General features: G+C 37.7%; 1 protein-coding gene across 5 annotated transcripts in view; it reads left to right on the top strand.

Moving 5' to 3' along the window:
• Positions 1–20,848, top strand: part of LOC105060550 (uncharacterized) — a 49,262-nt gene that overhangs the window by 5,496 nt on the left and 22,918 nt on the right. For 4 of the 5 annotated variants that reach the window (XR_012136172.1, XM_073247306.1, XM_073247305.1 and 1 more), the window contains exons 3-10: positions 1,084–1,175; positions 3,096–3,260; positions 3,359–3,752; positions 14,315–14,448; positions 14,571–14,643; positions 14,744–14,958; positions 15,093–15,137; positions 15,248–15,341. Coding sequence is in view for 4 of the 5 variants with exons in the window: in XM_073247306.1 (XP_073103407.1) it covers positions 1,084–1,175; positions 3,096–3,260; positions 3,359–3,752; positions 14,315–14,448; positions 14,571–14,643; positions 14,744–14,958; positions 15,093–15,137; positions 15,248–15,341 (1,212 nt within the window). In the remaining variant the exon portion in view is untranslated. The remainder of the gene's footprint in view (positions 1–1,083; positions 1,176–3,095; positions 3,261–3,358; positions 3,753–14,314; positions 14,449–14,570; positions 14,644–14,743; positions 14,959–15,092; positions 15,138–15,247; positions 15,342–20,848) is intronic. The other variant, XM_010944316.4, reaches the window with a different exon arrangement.

The raw sequence follows: 20,848 nt of genomic DNA, 5'->3' as shown, positions 1-20,848 counted from the left end.
GAATACACAATAATATAATTTTTCCTATGAGCTTATATTAAAATATGCTTGGTATGCATGATAGAAGAAGGAAGCATGAAAAAAAGGCAAAAGGGAGAATGCTCTACGGTTAAAATATATTAATATGTAATGATTGTCTTTGGTTAGTAAAGAAGTGGGGACTCAGAGGTTGATTATCGTTGGAGGAAATACAAAAGTATTTCTGTCTTATAACATACCTCAAGCTACATTTGAACTGTGTCATGGATTAACAAAATTATTCCGTAAAGTGAGAATGAATCAAACATTTAATTCCAAAGAGAAAATAGAAAGAGTGCCTTATTAGCAAAAACAAAAATAATGGAAAAATAGATGCCCGCACCATGATGTGAGCAATCTTCTTTGTCTGCTGAGGACATGTGTTTGTGTTGCAGGGTATAATGGCTGTAATTTCTTTCTGTCGCATGTTGTAGCATGAACCTGGAACCTAAGATTTCTGACTTCTCAGTGTAGTTTTTTTTTCCTTCCTGCTTGATTCTGCTATGGTGATTGGATGATGAGCCTTGAATCTGTAATATGAACCCAAAAAATTGAAGGATCTCTATTGTATCTCAAGGAATTTTTGTTATCTTAAATTCGAATGAACTGTAATGCCCTTTAGCCTCTCAAGTGCTCAAGCATATTCTTCTGTGAAATGATTGTCAGTTCCTGTTATCAATTCTTACAAAGACTTCTATCTTGATATATGTCTGCACGAAAATATGTTAAGGTCTTTTTTTGCTCATTCTGAGCTACCTTGAACATTTTTTACTGTAAGATGCTTTGTATTCTCTTGCTGTGGATCATATCTGGAGAATCCTGATAGTGGTTTTACTTCTCAATCTCTGGAATGGCAATGATGCAAGAATTTAGAAATATGTTCACTTTGTACACTTGCTTTTCTGTTTAAGGGAAATGGGAATTTTTCTATGGTTCTTCTTTATTTGAGGGAAATGGAAATTTTCTATGGTCATTAATCCTGAATGCTAATACGAGTTGGCCATTTTATACTGTCTATAATTCATTCTCGGCCATTCTGGAGTTTGACAAACTATTTCTTTCCAGGCTGCTGTGTATTCTTTATTGCAAGCAGCTATTGAGATTTCATCACGAGGAGATGGAAGGGAGAGACATGTTAATGTTTTGGTGGAAAGAAGGTTGATAACTCTTCTAAGTTCTGATTTAACCTTTTTTAATCTTTTTTAATACTTCTTATGCCTTCTCTATCTGTCTCATTCTGAACTTTCATTGCAGATTTGATAGCTGATAATTACTAGTGGTTTGTATCTTAAACCTGTTGTGATGGTTGCCCACTCATATTTTGGAAACTGTTGGTAGAGTTGAATTTGTTGATTTACATCATCATCACCATTTATGACCTAAAGATTTTGCAGATCTAATGCTTGGTTACTAACAATGATAATGTTAATTCCCTGTATTCTAATTATTTTATTGCAGTTCTTTATTCGGATTTTGATAGGTGATAACCTGTGTAGCAGATTTCCTTTGCATGAAAATGTTTTGTGGATCACAATGCAAACATATGATCACCATCAAGTTCTTCTTTTGGTTAATATTGTATAACATGGACTTGACATTGAGGTCATATAGAATATATGCTTCTGTATTTGGTATATTTTTGTGTTGCTCTATGCTGTTGCTTGTGAAACTTCCTATACCTGTGTTATATTGGTGAATAACTAGAACTATATTGGGAGATCAGATTGTGATGCATACTAGCAATTCCTATCCCAACATATTGGTGCAGTATTCTGGTGTATGGGGCAACACATATAGGCATGAATGATTTTATGCTCTTTTCTATATATCATTTTTCACTTATTTTATCATTTATGCATGTTAAGTACTCCATTAAATTGGAGATGGTATCTTCAGATAATTGTAACTTCCCTTTAACATCTCTTATTGTTTTGTTGATCTAATACAGTGTCAGTTCGTTTTGATGCGATATATTTTTTAGTGGTTAAAGTTTTAATGTCTAAAACATATCAACTTTATCAAACAAAGAAGTAAAATGTTGTCTATGTGCAAGATGAGGTTCCTATTATATTCTTTGCATTCATCCAATATTGTTATCTTTGACTGTCTTGCATATCATTCCATGTTGATGCATGTCAGCTGCTGACTGATTCTGATTGAGCATTTCTTTTGTCTTGGCCCTTGACCAGCATTGGCACCATATGTGAATAGAATTTAGATGGCTCCGATGCTATATGATTAGTGATTTTTTTTCATATAAATGATAATCATGCAACCACTTTTTGCTTGGTGCATACTTCCCTCCTTTAAACAGAGAATTGATTTTGAACCTTCTGGTGTGTTTCTTGCCAATGAGGGCAGCAAACAAGCGGCCCACAGGGAAGAGATTCTCAAAAGAAAGATACATGAGAATAGAAATATAATTTTTTTCTTATAACAAACTAAAAGGCTATTGTTGGTAATAGTAAATAAATGAAAGAGGAATACGAAGGATGCACATGGGCAGGGGAAGAAAGATTTCTATTAAGAAAAATGTGACAACTTCTGATGCTATGTTCAGCCAAACTAAAATCCTCAAGGTTAAAGAATAGTGTAGGATACTCTAATCCTTGCTTTAATTTTTAATTTTTAAATCTTATAAATATTCTTTATGCTGCCCCATATCCTCTTTTCCCATGTTTTCTTGCTATAACTTAGGGATATTGTATGCTGAATTGCTGATAAATCTAGCATGGAAGTATCTTCATATCCTGAATTTTCATATGGCTGGTGTAACTCAAAAGTTGGTTGGGTTCCCTTTTAGCAAATGCATAGTCATTTGGGTGTGGCAGTGAGGAGAAAACGATGTCCATAACATCTATTTTGATGTTCTGCAAACTTGAATGCTCTTCATTGGGTCCTATTGTGATGTTTGACCTTGATCAAAAGAAAGAAATGACACTATATTACATGAATTAGGTTGCTCATAATTGGTCTTAGTAAGTTTCTTGCTCTTTAATTTCTTATTTTTGGCACCTTTTTTGTTAACTTTCTTGCCCTCACTGATATAGCTTGATAATCTATGTGCTTAAATGCAGTTTATTGCGACTGTGTTCTCCATTAGAGAGCATAATCCGAGATGAATTATCTAGCAAATTACCTGTAGCTTATGAATGGTTTTGGTCCCATCAACATCCAATGGTTGTCGCCACGTTTGTAAATCTTTTCGAAAGGGACCACCACTTCAATGCTGCGATAACATCGTATGTCCATTTTTTTCATTTACACAGTTTGCTTTAAGTTAAATTTATGGGCATTAAACTGCTGATTTTAACAAATACAACCCATTTCTTACCTTTAGATACTGGAACCGGGAATCATCAGGTTCAGACACCATGAACGACCTATCAATAATCATGCTTGCTCTGAGCTGTGTAGCTGCTGTCACAAAGCTTGGATCAGCAAAGGTTTCTTGTTCACAGTTCTTCTCAATGGTGCCAGATATTACTGGTAGATTGATGGACATGCTTCTTGATTTTCTCCCAATAAAGAAAGCATATTATTCTGTTAAAGATATTGGTCTACACCGAGAATTTCTTTTCCATTTTGGTCCTCGAGCTGCTGTAGGAAAATTTAAAAATGATCAGGCAGTTGAAGAGATAGCATTTTGGGTTGATCTTTTACAGAAACAGTTACAGCGGGCTATTGACCGGGAAAGAATATGGTCCAGACTGACCACATGTGAAAGTATTGAGGTTAGAAACTGTAAGACCCCTTTCAATGTATAATGCATCGCACAGCACTTACCTTCATTTCTGATGTACAATATTTGCACGCAGTGATTCTGTACAAATACTTGCATTCCAGGTTGCTATCATGATTCTTGATTGAATTTCTTAGTTCTAGAAATATCTTTGATCATTTGAATGAATTCATTCTTATAATGAATTGCAGTCCTTCATCACCACTTCTCTAATATAAATCAAAGCTTCCATTCTTTGATAATTAATTGAGTATTACAGAATTAAGGGTATTTTTTGATTAAAAAACTATTTTAGATTGGTCATTGTTTTAGAAGACGCTAGGTGCCAGATGGGCAGCCAGAAGATTGCCTAGCATATAGATGTGATGCGGATGCCTAGGATTCAAATGGACTGTAAATCTGAAAATAACCAAAAGAAGTATAATATAAGGGCAAGCGATAACTAGAACTTGTATATATTATCCTTGTATCAATCTCATTCATGCTCATATATTGATACAACCAATCAATTTTATATATCCATTTATTATATTTTTAATCCTCTTTTTTCTTTTTTTTTTTCTTTTTAACTTTGTATTTGGAGATGAAGTTGAAAAATAAAAAGATATTGGGTTGTCCGGTATCAGCACTCCATAGATGGCAATTGCTCGACCAGTAGTACTGGCAGGTTTAACCACCTCTACTAGTGGCACTGGTAGCAGCACCAATTACTGCTGTCAACAGTAGTTTTTGCAGTAATTCTTCTTGCCATTGGCAGTCCTACTAGCAACAACAACCATGGCATGTCCCATATGGAACCACTAAACTCTAGGCCGGCTACTGCCCCTCAAAAATTAGGAAAAGACAAAAGAGATGGCTAGGAGCAAGGTTTTAAATATCAGTATTGAACCTTGTACCATTTTTTTATCGAAATAGTATCAACATGATATCGATAATGATTATACGTACCAAAATTGTTATAATTGAAAGAATGAAAAATTATCGGTATGCGTTAGTACAGTGGTAGGTACCGTTGGAAAGATTTTAAATCTCATCAGATGGGGTTGTCATAGTTTTTTCATGGAATGGGGCCATCCTAAATGTTTTGTGGAACTAGCCTATCCTGGTTTTTCTGTGGAATAGGATGTGTTGCTGTCCTGATCCACTTTGACACTTGGGATGGGGATGTTATAGGATGCACTGATCAGGATGTTAGGACGATGGTGGGATGGTCCTATCCCCCAACATAGGATGGTACCCTATCCTGGCATTCCTTAGGATGTCCCACCGAAATTTGAAACCATGATTGTCAATTCAATAGATCAATAGGGTTTTGATATCCTGACACCTAAACCTATGTTCTTGTTGGAATGATACAATAACAATGTTATTCTCCCTTTACTGTTCCGGCAGATTTTTAATCCATGGGTGGGAATGGGAAGAAGAAAGGAAGAGAGAAAGAGCCTACTGTGATGGTCGACCTTCCTTTTGATTGCCGACCACCACATGACTCTTGGGTTTTGCTTTTAGGGCTTGATCTTAAAGCCTTATCAATTGGGATAAGGGAAGGACAAATAGATGAATTGCGCATTAGGTTAATGGATGCTGGTAAGGTTTGTCGAACCGGTTCTGGTGGGTGTATCGGCGGGTGACGGTTTGGCATGGTATGGGTCCATACTTCATACCATGCTGTTTTGGGACATTTCAAACTTCTTTTTTTTTATTTTCAAGTTTTGAATTGAAGTTAGCATATGGTTTGCAGAGTTCACCAAAGGAAAGGCGGCATATGGTTTGCCCACTTCGTTCCCCTTCTCCCATGTTCCACAGAGGATGGAGAGAGAGAGAGAGAGGGAGGGAAGGAGAGGACAGGTGGGTGGAACTTATTGGAGGGCAGATCTATGTGAGGGGAGTGGGGTGTGAGGCGATGTTCATGAGTGGGGAAGTGCGGAATTGAATCATGAGGAGGAGAGTGTGGAATCAAGTCTTGAGGGGGGATGGGAGCACCGTAATTGAGTCAGGAGGGGGAAGAGGGGGTCGACACCCTGAACCAACTGATTTGGCAAGGTTTGACAAACCTTGATACTAGCTTGCTTAAAACTAAATTGGCTGATGCATTGTGCATAGGTCCCCATCTTTTGTTGATGCCTTATGCATAAACAAGCACCTAGTTTCCTACCTTTTGCTAGGTTGCTGACCTGGCCCACCTAGGCCCAAGTGAGGTGCTTGGAGGTCTCATTTGCCTAAGGTGGGTACCCAGTCTGCTTTTTAGGACCATGGGTTTGCTTTAAAACTAATCATGTTTAGATTGCACATTCACAATTTTCTTGTGGATTTTAATATTAATTAATAATTAGTTATTATTACTTTTCCAACATATTATGTAAACACTTGACATGGGTGCGAAGTGTCTATGTCCTTGAATGTTTGGCATAACAACCTCCAAAAATTCCAAGAGGACAGTTACACATAGTTGTGTTTACGTGTTTTGATGCTTATTCAAAAAAAGAAAAGCTTAACAAGGGGAGGAAAATTATAGATGATATTTACAAATAAATAATGGAATAACCATGAGTTTGCAAGTTGGTTAATCTATTCACTAGGTTCATTTAAAGTTACTTAAAATATGTTGAGATACTAAATTGACAATTAATTGAGATACATTGTTATTTAAAATATAATGGCATTTTGCTTAATGTGTTTATATTAGTTGTGATAACTTTACATTAAAAAATACAGCATTTATATGAAAAACATAAGAACACTTTGTTTGAAGTGCCCACAAAACCTTGATAACTTGTTTTAAAAATATAGGGACACTTCACTTGAAGTGTCTACCATTTAAAACTAAGAATCCCTGGCTTGACACTCTAATTAAAAATGCCAAGTGTTAGTCACTTTTGCTAATGTTATTACTCAACAGGATGCTTCAAAGCAAGGAAGGCTGAACCATCCGGTTCGAGCGTACGAAATAGTACCAACGGTGGAGCGGGATGGTCCGGCCTTCAAAATGAGACCGACAATGAAGTGGGGGAGGGAAAAGGAAAGAAAGGAAAAGAGAGAGAGAAGGGGAAGCAAGGAAGGAGAGAGGGGGAAATGACCTTCGGAGGCCATTGGAGGGCCGGTGAGGCCATTGTTGCCACTGCCGAGGTGGTGGGCCTTGTCTTTCATTCGACACACTTGGGGGAGAGGAGAAGGAAAGAGAGGAAAAGAGAGAGAGAAGGAGAGAAGGAAAGGGAGAGGGTGAAATGGCCTTCGGAGGTTGCGAGAGGCGCTGCGGAGGCCATGGACTTCCGTTTGATCAAAATAGAGGCTTCGACCCCATTTCTTGTTTTAATTTTCACCAACTTCATCCGATACATTGAAAAAAGAAACGGAGACTCCCCGTTTCGATCGAATGGAGGCCATTTCGCCCTCCCCCTTTCCTTTCCTCCCCTTCCCTCTCTTTTTTTCCCTCTCTTTCCTTCTCCCTCTTGCTTTCTCTGTTGTGTTAGTTTGGCCTAGGCATAGAACAATCCAATGGCGTACTGAATTGTACTGTTGGCTGACTAGTCCGGGGTCCGCTACTGACATGGCGAACCTTGTTCAAATTGTGGGTCATGTCATGTTGCGCCACATCCAAGTATCAAAAAATATCAATACTCTTGGACAAATGGAGGGTCCAGGTAACACAGTTTACCAGAAATCATAGTTCGTAACTTCGTATGTTGTGTTATAATTTTATCTAAATATTTCTTTGGTTAGTCTTAATGTAAATTAAGCTTTTTATGAAGGACCAACCAAATTAGAATCTTTCAATTGTTATGTGATAAAGATGGGCAGGATAAAGGGTAAAAATATGTGTATAGAATATTGCAGTAACTTATGTTGTTCATATATGTTTTTTGAAAGGATTTGAAGCATTTAGATATGCAAATCAAACTCCTATTCAAGGTTTGTCGAACCGATGCTGGGGCTTGTTCTAGCTAGTGATCAATTTAGTACTGTTTGGGTCCTTAACTGTACTATGCCTGAGCATTTTTTCAGGGGGGGGCACAGAAGGAGAGGGAGGAGAGAGAGTGAGGGAGGGAGAGGGAGAGAGGTAGAGGAGCTTTGAGTCATTAATGGAGAGCTTTGAGAGCTCTCGAATCTAGTGATAGGGATTGGGAAATGGGGGGGATCACTTGTTGTCGTCATACATTGTCTTCATCGATGGACATCTTGGATCAGGTTTAGGGCTTCAAACAGAGCGAGTGATCGAGGCTTTGAAGTCGAATAGGGCCTACCTTTTATGATTTGTTTTGATTGACTGAACCGTGTTGGTAATCTACTGATCTGGCATGGCACGACTCAAACCAATCGGTTGGTTTGGTACAATTTTAGTGCGGCTAGTTCGGCAATACTTGCTCCTATTGTTAAGCACTTAAGTATCTTTTTGTTTTAGTAAACTAGAAACTAGTGCATGTCATGGGAGTAAGATTGTAAGTTCCAGCAGGATGGGCGGCATCCTAGCTATTCCGTGCCATTCCTGTGAGAAATAGGACTGGGACAAGGTTGGGACTCTGAAACTCATTTATGTAGGGGGAGAAGAAAGGAAAGATGAACAAAAGAAAAAGTGAAAGGAAACAAGAAGAAAAAAAAGGAAAGGAAGGAAGAGAGAAGAAAAAGAATAAAAAGAAAGATGGAAGAAAGGAAAAGAAAAGAAAGAACAGAGAAAAGAAAGTGATTTGAAAAGAAAGAAGAAAAAATAGAAAGAAAAGAAGGTAAGAAAAAAGGGAGAAAAGAAGGAAGAAGGGAAAGACTTGAGACTGTTGATAATCAGAATTGCTTGTATATCTTTCATGTTACAAGAGGCTCTATATATAAAGCAATAAAAGTCTAGGTACAATAAACCTTTTGATCTCCTAATGATATATTTTCTAAACAAGATTTGATATATTTTTTATTTAGGATTATACAGATATCTCGAATCAATTACAATAGAAAATAAAACAATGACAAATATCTCTTACTCTAGATATGGAAATACATCAATTAAAATTCTTGATTTGTAGACACAAATCAATGGATATCAATCAACACTCTCCCTCGAGCTGGTACGTATATGTCATATGCATCAAGCTTGTTACATATGTATGTTACCCTCGGACTTCGAAGTAATTTGGTGAAGATATCTGCTAGCTGATTGTTAGAATTCACAAACGAGATAGTGATTTCTTTAGAGATGATCTTTTTTCGGATGAAATGGCAATCAATCTCTATATGTTTAGTCCGCTCATGGAAGACTGGATTGGAAACAATGTCCAAAGTTGCTTGATTATCACAAATGAGTTTCATAGAGCCTACCTTGCAAAACTTCAATTCTTGAAGCAGTTGTCTCAACCATATAAGTTGACATGTTGTAAGGGCCATAGCTCAATATTCTGCTTCTGCATTTGATTTGGTAACCACATTTTGTTTTTTGTTTTTTTATGAGATGAGATTGCCCCCAATAAGAACGCAGTATTTAGAAGTCGATCTTCTATCACCAGGAGATCCTGCCCAATCTGCATCTGTCTATGCAATAATGTCTTTGTGGCCTTTATTTTCATAAATCAACCCTCTTTCGGGAGAACCCTTAATATATCTTAAGATCCAAACCATTACATCGCAATGACTGTCACAAGGAGAGTTAAGAAACTGATTTACAACGCTAACAACGAAGGATATGTCTGGTCTGATCATGGTAAGGTAATTTAATTTTTTCACCAATTCCCGATATTTGCCTGGGTCTGAACAGGGCTCCTTCTGATCTGGTAGAAGTTTCAAATTTGGATCCATAGGAGTATTGATTAATTTACAATCTAGCATCCCAGTCTCTTCCAGAATGTCAAGGGCATACTTGCTTTGAGAGATGGCGATGTCTATTTTTGATTGGACTACTTCAATCCCAAGGAAGTACTGCAACCGGTCCAAGTCCTTAGTTTGGAAGTGTTGAAACAAGTGCTGCTTTAGGCCTTTGATACTGTCATGATCATCACCTGTAATGACAATATCATCCACATAGACCATAAGATAGATGCATAGATTAGAGGACGAATGTTTATAAAATACAGAGTGATCTGCCTCACTACGGATCATGCCAAATTGTTGTATAACTTTACTAAATCTTCCAAACCATACTCGAGGAGACTGCTTAAGGTCATATATCAATTTGTGTATAACCTGCAAATCAGACTCATCTCTCCCTGAGCAACAAACCCAGATGGTTGCTCCATATAAACTTCCTCCTCCAAGGCACCATGTAGAAAGGCATTTTTGATGTCCAACTGATATAAAGGCTAATGGTTCATGGCAGTCATTGATAAGAAGAGCTAGACGAACGCCATCTTAGCAACAGGAGAGAATGTGCCTCCATAATCAAGATCAAAGATCTGAGTATAGCCCTTAGCCACAAGATATGCTTTCAAACGATTCACCTATCCATTAGGGCCCACTTTAATAGTAAATATTCATCAACAATCAACTGTAGATTTTTCAGAAAGGAAAGGAATAAGAGTCCATGTGTTCTTGGATTCCAAGGTTGCCATCTCATCAATCATTGTCTGACGTCATCCTGAATGGAAAAGTGCTTCTGGGATAGTTTTAGGAATAGAAACGAAAGATAAGGCAAAAACAAAGGCATAATGGGATGAAGATAAACGATGATAGCTCAAAAAATTATAAATAGGATGAGGATTACGAGTAGAGCATATACCTTTATGGAGAGCTACAGGTCAGTCAGTGGAATGCTCGGGTAGGCCCGAGACAGGTGGAGATGCTGGAGCAGGAAATGAATCACCTGAATTTTGAGTGAGAACAGTCTCCAAAATCTCAGATTGTGGTCGACGCTGATAAGTGATAAGTGGATATGGTGAGGAATGTATCGGCTGAGCAGGTGGAGCAAGAGGTTCGGAAAAAACAGAGACTGGCAAACCATGGTAGGAAATCGGTAAGAGCTGAGAGATGGATTTAGGCTCCATCGGTGAGCTGAAATAAGGTGTGTCCTTAAAGAATATAATATCTGCAGATATGTAAAATCGATGTGTGGAAGGAGAATAACACTGATATCCCTTCTGAACCCGAGAGTAACCAAGAAAAATGCATTTAATAGCACGGACAGGCAGTTTATCAAGATCTGGAGAAAGATCATGCACAAAACAGGTAGAACCAAAAGCACGAGGGGGAACAATATAAAGAGGGTCCGTAAAAAATAAAAGAGAATGAGGTACTTGGTTATTTAAAACAGATGATGGCCTTCGATTTATCAAGTAACCAGCGGTGAGGAAAGCATCACCCCAAAACTTTAAGGGTGCATTAGCATATAACAAAAGAGTACGAGCTGTCTCAATAATATGATGATGTTTTTTTCTGCTATGCCATTTTATTGTGGAGTATGTAGACAGGTGGATTGATGAATCATGCCATCAGATGCCATGAACGAATTGAAGGAAGCAGAAAAATACTCTTTTGCATTATCACCACGCAAAATGCGAATAGGGTGTCTAAACTGAGTTTGAATTTCATTGCAAAAGTTTTGAAAAATAGTAAACAATTCTGAATGATCTTTCATTAAGAATTTTCAAGTACACCTTGAAAAATCATCAATGAAAGTAACAAAGTATCTATATCTTAAGATAGAACTGACACGACTAGGACCCCAAACATCAGAATGAACGATATCAAAAGAAGATTCTGCTCGATTATTTACCTTGTTTGAAAAGGATGCCCGAATATATTTTTCAAGCTGACATCTTACACTTTAAAGACTGCAAATGAGAGAGATGAGGGATCATCTTTCTTAGCTTATTTAGACTCGGATGACCCAGACGACGGTGAAGGAGACTCTGTGACAGCACATATGGTAGAGGATGGAGGCTGGAGATAATAAAGTCCTTGTGATTCAGATCTTATGTCAATCGTCTGTTCCGTACTCCGATCCTGTATAAGAAAAGAATCAGCAGTAAAGATTATAGAGTAGTCAAGAGTGCGAGTAAGTTGACTAATAGAAATTAAATTAAAAGGGCCAACTTGGTATAAAAAGAATAGAATTTAAGAATAAAGAAGGGAGAGGTGTAGCTTAACCAATGCCAGTGGCTTTAACTTTAGAGCCATTGGCGAGGGTGATGTAATGTGGTGTCTTGGGAGATGATAATTTTGAGAAAAGAAAAGGATTACCAGCCATGTGATCAGAAGCATCAGATTTCAAAATTCAAGATCCATCAGACAAAGAATGGCAGAGGTAAACCGTAGAATCATCAGTATGGACAATAGTAGCTAAAGATGAAGCTTGTTGGGCTGCTTTAAATTGAAGATACTTCATGTATTCATGTCTGATAAAACATTCTGGTTGTCACTCTCAATATCCGGTGCCTGAGATTGTATCACATTAGCTGACTTCTCTGAAAAACTATGCAAAGAATAGCACCAGTCTCAAGTATGGCCCAAGCGATTATAAAAGGAACATTGAGGGTGATTACTAGATCCATGGCCCCCTTTACCACCACCACGACTATGGCCTCAGCCTCTACGTTCAGTCGTGTTAGAGACAAAGGAAACAAGGCCCTTCTTCAAATCTGATGTGGAAGCCATGAGCGAATGATTTTACTGAATAGATCTGACGATGAGATGATGACCAAAAATAGGGACAGAATGGTAAAAACTAAAACAGGGGCAGGAACGTAAGGAGGGGACAGAGACATTGTTACCGGGGTTTGCTGGAAAGATACACGGCAAGGAGATCCGGCTGACTATAAGCTTTTCAATGGAGGACAGTGGGTCCACGGGATTCTGACAAAGGCTCTGATACCAATTTAAGACTGTTGATAATCAGAATTGCTTATATATCTTTCATGTTACAAGAGGCTCTATATATAGAGCAATAAAGGTCCAGGTACAATGAATCTATTGATCTCCTAATGATATATTTTCTAAACAGGATTTGATATATTTTCTGTTTAGGAGTATACAGATTTCTCGAATCAATTACAATAAGAAACAAAACAATGACAAATATCTCCTACTCTAGATATGGAAATACATAAATTAAAATCCCTGATTTGTAGACACAAATCAAGGGATATAGGGATATCAATCAACAGAAAGAAAGAAGAAAAAGAAAGAAAGGAAAACAGAAATAAAGAAAGAAAAAGAAAGGAAAGGAAAGGAGAAAAGGGGAGAGAAACAGAAGGTACCTACGACTATGAGATTCTTGGCCAGAAGAGCCACCAGGATGAGGTGGGACAGTTGGGCTTCCCATTCCACGGAGAAATCGGGAGACACTCATTCCAAGAGATTTAAAACTTTGCATGGGAGTGTATCATACTTCGATTTGAAATAGCACTACTCTATCAGGATATACTAGGCACATTTGGTTTTTTACACCATACATCATATTTATAGAGTTATTATTCTTTCATTTATTGCTTTCGGGATGTTATTTTGTCTTAATGGCCTTACCTAGATTTTATAGGGCACCAGGACATCTAATGAATATATGCATTCACTTTTTTTTTTAGTCAATTGAGCAAGAGACGTTCATTGCTATTCACAGCATTAGAGGGTGGTGATTCATTTGTCGAGCTCTTTGTCTTCCAACCTTATACTATTCTAATATTAAATGCATCTATGTTTCAATTTTGTGTTTTTTTCAGTACACAATTTTGTATAACTTAACTCGTTTATTAAATTTTGTATAACTTAAATGTTTTAGTACACATCCTTCACAAGTTCACAAATTAACATTTGTTTACAAAATAACATTTATTTACCAGCTCATAAAATCTAAAAGCAAGATCGTAACTGCATTTCTGAAACTTTTATCCTGACATGCTGAAAGATTTTTATGCACATTGCATGGACTAAATCAGTATACCACTCAAATTCGATTTATTCTTCCTTTTCCAGACCCTTTAAAACTACTAACATTCAGTGTGAACTTGTTAGAAATTGTTGCAAGTTGCAAACATTGTTTCACTCAAGATTCACAATACTGGTTTTGGTACTCATATCGGTCCCATGTTGGTACCAGGTATTGACTCACTACTGGGATGATATGGTACTCTTGGTACGGGATGGTTCAGTCCGATATGGTGAACCATGATTGCACCATATCTACCTCTTTTAAGTGTTTCTTTATTATGAAAATTATTTGTATCATTTCTACCCCATCCTTCCTCTGATCACATTATTTTTCAATGTGCTGATTTGCTGCCGAAACACTTTCTTCTTTTTTTGTCTTCACTTTCCTACTTTTGATGCTGCCATCTTTGATCTGCATTGATTTCTTATTTTGGATTTTGTCAGCAAATACTTTAATATGCTGATGCTGTAATTTACTACATGAACTAACACTGGTTGTCAGTAGTTATTTTTGTTGAATATATACTTTTTTAATATTTTTATGTTACATAACTTTTTGTAAGATGGTTCTCTTAATGCATGCATGACTTGTTGTAATCCGTTTCATGTACTATTAAACACATTAATTTATTGCTTTCCATGTTTTTTAAGTATTTTTCTAGATGTGCGTGTCCTATTATTTTGTGCATCTTGAAGCAGATCTTTTGTGCTTTGCTACAGGTTTTGGAAAAGGATTTGGCAATCTTTGGATTTTTTATTGCCTTAGGCAGAAGCACACAATCCTTTTTATTGTCAAATGGTGTCACAATCATGGATGACCCCATTGAAAGTGTCATAAGGTGTGCCCATGCAATGTGAATTTCCTTCCAATCTCAAACCTATGAATTTTTATAGTCTATATCAAAGTTCTAACGGAGAAGGAGGTGATTCTTCATATATAACACTGCTTGTATTCAATTGAATTTTGCTATTTCAGGTATCTTATTGGGGGCAGTGTGCTTTATTATCCACAACTATCGTCCATTAGTTCTTATCAGCTTTATGTGGAGGTCTGCATGAAAATAAGCATCGTCATCAAGCAGATTAATTTATTTGTTTTTTAAAATTCTTATTATTCAATTATGTAATATGCTTTCTTGGGATCCATAGGTAGTCTGTGAAGAGTTAGAGTGGCTTCCCTTCTATCAAAGAAGTTTATCTAGTCTAACGCTTGATGATAAGGGTAAAAGAGATGGAAGTCCTAGAGAGGAAGCTATTACTCGATCATTAAATGTGTGTTCTTACTGGATGACAAGCTTTATTAAGTACAGTAAATGGCTTGAGAATCCATCAAACATAAAAGCAGCAAGGTTCCTTTCTAGAGGGTACGTGAATATGGGTCCTAAATGATCCATTTGTCATTCCCTTTTTTCTGTATCTAATACAAGCATTATTTATTGGTAAAACATATGGATCACACTTATCAGCTATATACTTATATGTCTATTGTTTGTTTTAGACACGCCCTGCTGAATAAATGTATCAAAGAGCATGGTGTAGTAAAGTAAGTTCTACAAGGCCAAGCCACAATTATCTTTCTTTATTTCATTCTACATGATGTAAATGCATTAAAAGTACACTTCTGTTCTCTTTGTTGTTAATGATGCTCTGCAGAGATAAAAAGGAAAAGGAGGTTGTGGAGCATCAAGGTTCATGTGGATCTGAAAGAAACTCCTCAGTGGAGCCAGAGCTAGATTCTTTTGATAAGGTATCCCTCATTTTTTTGATTTGAGAAAAACTTTTGGAATGACATTATTTTAAGTGTTTTTTTAATCAAATTTATTTACTGAACTACATGCGATCTTTCAAGTGGATATGCTTGTTATACTTTCTGTAGTATGTACCTAGATTCTGATGTGATTATTCAAGTTGGATGGGGGAGGGACATGCTTGATTCCACTTTGAGCATTGATGAAGATGATGAAATAGCTGGTTGTTCAAAAAAAGTTACCTAACTGTTTGCTAGAAATGATTGACATATTGCATTGATGGAAGATGTAATTCTAAATTGGAATGCCGGGCAAAGAAGATCCACATAGCCAGACTTGCATAGTTTGGATAAGGCTCGATATTTCTGGTAGTGTGCAGTGTCATGGGCATATATTAGATGGATAAGTTGACATAGGATGAGGAGATCCATACCTCAATGAAACCATGATCTAGTACAGGAACTATCTTGCTTTAAACATTGAGAGAAGATGCTTTTGGGACCATGAAAAATGATAGATAATTGTTAAAGCTTATGGTTACATCAGCTGGGGCAAACTTGAAGGCCCATACATTGGAATTTGTATCATAGGAAATTGGTAATTGGTAGGTTGATGCATACATTGGACAACTTTTGGACTATATGGACACGAACTAATTGAAAAATGCAAGATGTCAATAAGCTCACGAGCGTCCAGCTTAGCTTGTCCCTGCATGTTAATCCAAAAGAAGGCTCCATCAAAGATAGCATAGTTGGGATTTGGATTTAAACTGCAGCTTTGCATTCGACATCAGATTTACTTTACAATCCATCTTGAATTCCATCCACGGAGTTTGGATGAGTAAGATATGGCTAAAAAAGTTTTGTCATCTTAGTGTCGGACTTCATACTAGTACCATGCTGGTACAGTGTTGGTACATATGGTACAAGGTTGTTTTAGTGTACCAAGACTTGGTATACCCAATCCGCGTATCGAGTCTTGGGTTGGTACTGGTGCGGTACAATGCACCTGATTGGTGCAGCAAACCTTGGCTGAAATAGTAACGAGTTTTCATACTGAAAGTTACTGGTGAACTTGCTAATAAGTACAATTTGGCCATTCTATAGCTTGTATGAAGCAAGGACAAATTTATGCTACTTTTTATGCTATATTTCTTATATTTCTTTATGAGGAAATGTTGTTAGTCAAGTTAGAAGTTGTGTAGGCATGAAAAAACTATTTTTTCTTGTTTTATAAGATTTTGTCATTATAACTGAATCTACACGAATTAAATCATAAGGCTTTGAGTAGGAACCTACACTATGGATATCCCTTAGCTGTTCTCAATCACACAGCGATAACATATAGTCACTAGTTCAATGTTTGGGAATAAATTGACATAGTTGAGAAGTTTGGAAGTCAGAAAAAAAATCTGATAAATTTGGAAAAAAATCAGAACAAGTTCACAGCATATTTTGAAAAAGATAAAAATATTTATAAAGGCATGCATATATATATATATATATATATATATATATATATATATATATATATATATATAGTGAGAAAATAAAATAGATAACATGAAGGGGTTTTTTTCTTTTTTCTTTTCATTTCCTTTTATAAAAGAAAGAATGTTAAGATCTAAACAAATACTAAATCCCAAGTCCCAAGTCCCAAGTCAACATGCTAATACCCGTTCCCCGGTCCCTTACACTTGTGGTCTGCCATAGCACTTTAAGGACTGTGGCTGTACATTTGTTTATGCGCTTTGGCAATGTTCATTTAGTATACAAATAAAAAATTAATTTCATGCAATGTTCACCATACCAGTGCCTTTTGCCTTGTACTGGGCATACTGTATTGTATTGCTACCAAAACAAGACTCTACAGAGGGCATACCGAGCCTTCATTCACTAAACCGACCCTCGCAGCAGGTGGACTGACACTTGACCAGCATGGTATAGGTACGGATGCAATACTGAGATTGTGAACCTTATTTTTGTATATCTCCACAAATTTAAAGTGATATTTATGATGCATTTGTGAATGGATGGAAAATTCACATGATTAGGTCAACTTGCTGGATATGAATGGATGGAAAATTCAGATGATTATGTCAACTTGTGAATGGACGGAAAATTCACATGATTAGGTCAACTTGTTGGATATGAATTATTCATGATTTTTTGAAATATTCAGTAAATCTTGTGTCTATGCATTACCATACTCTACTCTTGACTACATATTTAGTATTTTTGTCTTTGCATGATGGATTTTATGTGAGCTTTGGTGAATTTTGGAGCAACCTTGGTGGACTTTGGAGATAGTTTGATGATGATATTGTGGATATAGGTGGAGATAGGTTGCATCAGGTCAGGTTGAAGATGGGTTTAGATAGAGATACTTAAGCATAATGGCTGACCTGAATCCAACCGTTTTAAATTTTAATACAGTGTTGTAAATTCAAAACCAAATTGGATCCATTTATCAAATAGATTGCTTGACCTGAGCTGTGTAACTTGTTTAATAAACAGGTGATGTCAGCTTGATTACTCAACATGAAGCACCTGAAATTAAATCCCTAAACTCTACAAATTGCAGAAAGCTATACACTCTAGAAGATTGCTGTGGACCTTGGTATGGGAACTACACCACCAAGGAGAAGGAATGTTATCATGCCGTCCTAATTCTCAAAAACCAGAAACACCTAAACCAAACCCTAACCCTCATCCCGTTCTTTGTGTGGCACAAGGGCCACAATGGTGGGCCAGCGCATTGCCTGTTCAACTCATCCCAATTTTGGACTTCCTGGGCCAAATCTTTGTTGGATTGGACAAAGATATTGCTTGAAACCCATGGCAAGTCAAAGCTTGGGCTGGTATTTTGCACACCCACATGGTTTGGCCTGACTTGATCGGCATATGATGTTGATATGCAATTATGCATGCTTGTGAAAACAAAGAACTACTTGTGTGTAATAGGAACAAATTGCAGCATAGGAAGAAGGAATTTTCGGCAAAACTTGCATATTTAATCTTATGGATAAAAGACTACTCATGAAGTGTCTTTAAAAAAAAAAAACTAAAATCAAGAAAAAAACATTTTTATGGTCAAATGGGTTGGAGTACTTTATGTTGTGCTTGCACTTCCGGGCTTATTATTCTTCTACAAAAAATCTTGCTTGGCTTGTTCATACTTCAAACTATTACTTAGACAAAGGTTTGCTGAATGGGTATCGGATGCCGTACCGGCCAGTGATTGGTTCTATACGATATGGGTTCGTATCATGCTGTGATAGAGTTTATTGAAATAGGGGAGAGAGAGAGAGAGAGGAAGGGAGAGGGAGAAGGGGGAGAGGAAGGCGGATAGAGAGGCCCCATCGATGGTGAGCTTTGAGAAAAGAGGGAGGGAGAGTGAGAAGGAGAGGGAGGGGGAGAGAGAGGGGGCAAAGAGACTAGATCCATCGACAGGGAGCTTCGAGAGCTCCGAATCTGGTGATAAGATACTGAGAGGGAGAGAAAGATTGGATCCGTTGACGAGAAGCTTCAAAAGCTCTAGATTCGGCAACGGAGACCCCGAGAGAGAGAGTTACCGGATCAATCATCTATAGGGATGAGGGCTTCGCTGTGACGACAGCTTCAAACGAGGGAGAGAGAGAGACTCATTTATATGATGTTTTGAAGGGTGAATCATGCCGATAACCAACCAGTCTAGTTTTGGTATGCCCCAAACATGTTGGTTTGGCATGGTTTGGTTCTTGCTTAGACTAGCTTGGTCTCAGCTTACTAATCCGTATGCTAAGCTTGGGTTGGAGAATATTATGTCAGAGTGGGCTGTGTTGAGCTTGGGCCATGCCTTTTGGATTGTAGGACTAGGCCTAAAATCGCCTTTCCTAGTCCATGCTGCTTAATGTGTAGTTATGCATCCCTAATCATATCATATGCTAAGAATTAACATGATACTGTAGCCTGCGAATTCTTCCTTGAAAGTTTCCTTGTATAAGCACACAGGTGCTTTTGAGTTAAATTAGTTTAGTATCGTTAGATCATTTGTGCATGTAGACGATTTACTAGACTATATCTTGGTAACAAGGTTTCTTATTCGTTTGACCTCAAATTTCAGTTGATTTTCTAGAATTATTTTTCAATAATATTTTTCTAATGTTGTTTGTTTGATAATATAACACTTATACTTAATATGGGACTTGTTTATAATCATTCTTTAGCAGTCACAAGTGCCCTTTTTCTTAATGTAGACTTCTGTAATTTAAAACTTTGATTTTTTAATGGGTCAAAAACAATGTTTATATATTATCTATAGTTCTCACTAGAAATCAACTAGATATAGCCTATATGTGAAAAGTCAAGTTCTCTTTCTTCTTTTTTCTCAACATGCTGGTTGTACACCTCTAAAAGATGCCACATATATTCTCACGATTAGGATTCGTCAAATCAGGCCAAGTCGGGCGATTGGGGGCGTGCGAAACTGTATCAACGGCTAACCGATGCTGTTTGGGCGTCTGATTCGGAATGCTGGCGAAAACGGAGCAAGAGAGAAGGAAAGAAAGGAAGAGAGAGAGGAGGGGACTCAAGAGAGGTAAGGGGAGGAAAAGTCCGGATGTGGCTAGCGGTGGCCCGGCTAGGCCATTGGAGGGCCGCCGAGGCCTTTGGAGCTCTACGGTCCTCTGCGAGATGGGAGAAGAAACAGAGATAGAGGGGGAAGGAAGGGAAGAGGACAGAGGAGAAGGCAACGGGGTGGCCGCCATGGCGGTCGGATCGTGCAAAATCTCCCGTAGTCACCACGGGTTCGAAACAGAGGTTTACCAGCTTCACTATTTATCTTTTTTTTAAAAAAAATATGTTGAAACAGGGGCATCTCCTTGTTTCGAACCCACAGCGATTGTGGGGAGTTTTTGGGCCATCCAGCATAGCCACATGGCGGCCCTTCAATGGCCTCCCCGCCACCTTCCCCTTCCTCTTGCCTCTCTCCCCCCCTTTATCTTTCTCTCTCCTCTCATTTTTTTTTGTAGAAGATCATAGAGCCTGGGAGGCCTTGGCAGCCCTTCGGTGGCCATTGTTGGCATCTCCGCCAGCCTCCATTTCCCTCCCTCCCCCCTCTCTCTTTCTCTCTCTTTTCCTCTCCGGTTCATCTTTTGTCTCCGTGTTGGTTCGGACCTGATATGGTTCTGTATGGAGACGTACTGACTTATATCGCCAGCTAGACGGCATAGGATTCGATTCTGAGTCGATGATCCTTGCTTGGGATGGTGCGCTCAAAAGTATTAGCATGAGCCAATATGCTTGCCTGTTAGTCATGGAAATTGAGAGTAATCTAGATGCCAAGGATAAGGATTTTCTTGAAACATCATAGTGTGCTCATTGCATAGCAATATATCTTTACATGCTAGTACTTGTTGAATGTTCAAAAGATGCAGTACATGTTACATGTAAATCCTGGTCTAGTAAGGTTACATACACGATGTCTAACCCTTCTTGGTCATGAATGAAATTGACCACTGATATTC

This window comes from Elaeis guineensis, chromosome 13, assembly GCF_000442705.2.
Source record: "Elaeis guineensis isolate ETL-2024a chromosome 13, EG11, whole genome shotgun sequence".
NCBI lineage: Eukaryota > Viridiplantae > Streptophyta > Magnoliopsida > Arecales > Arecaceae > Elaeis > Elaeis guineensis.
This window is presented reverse-complemented; position numbering and strand designations above follow the sequence as displayed.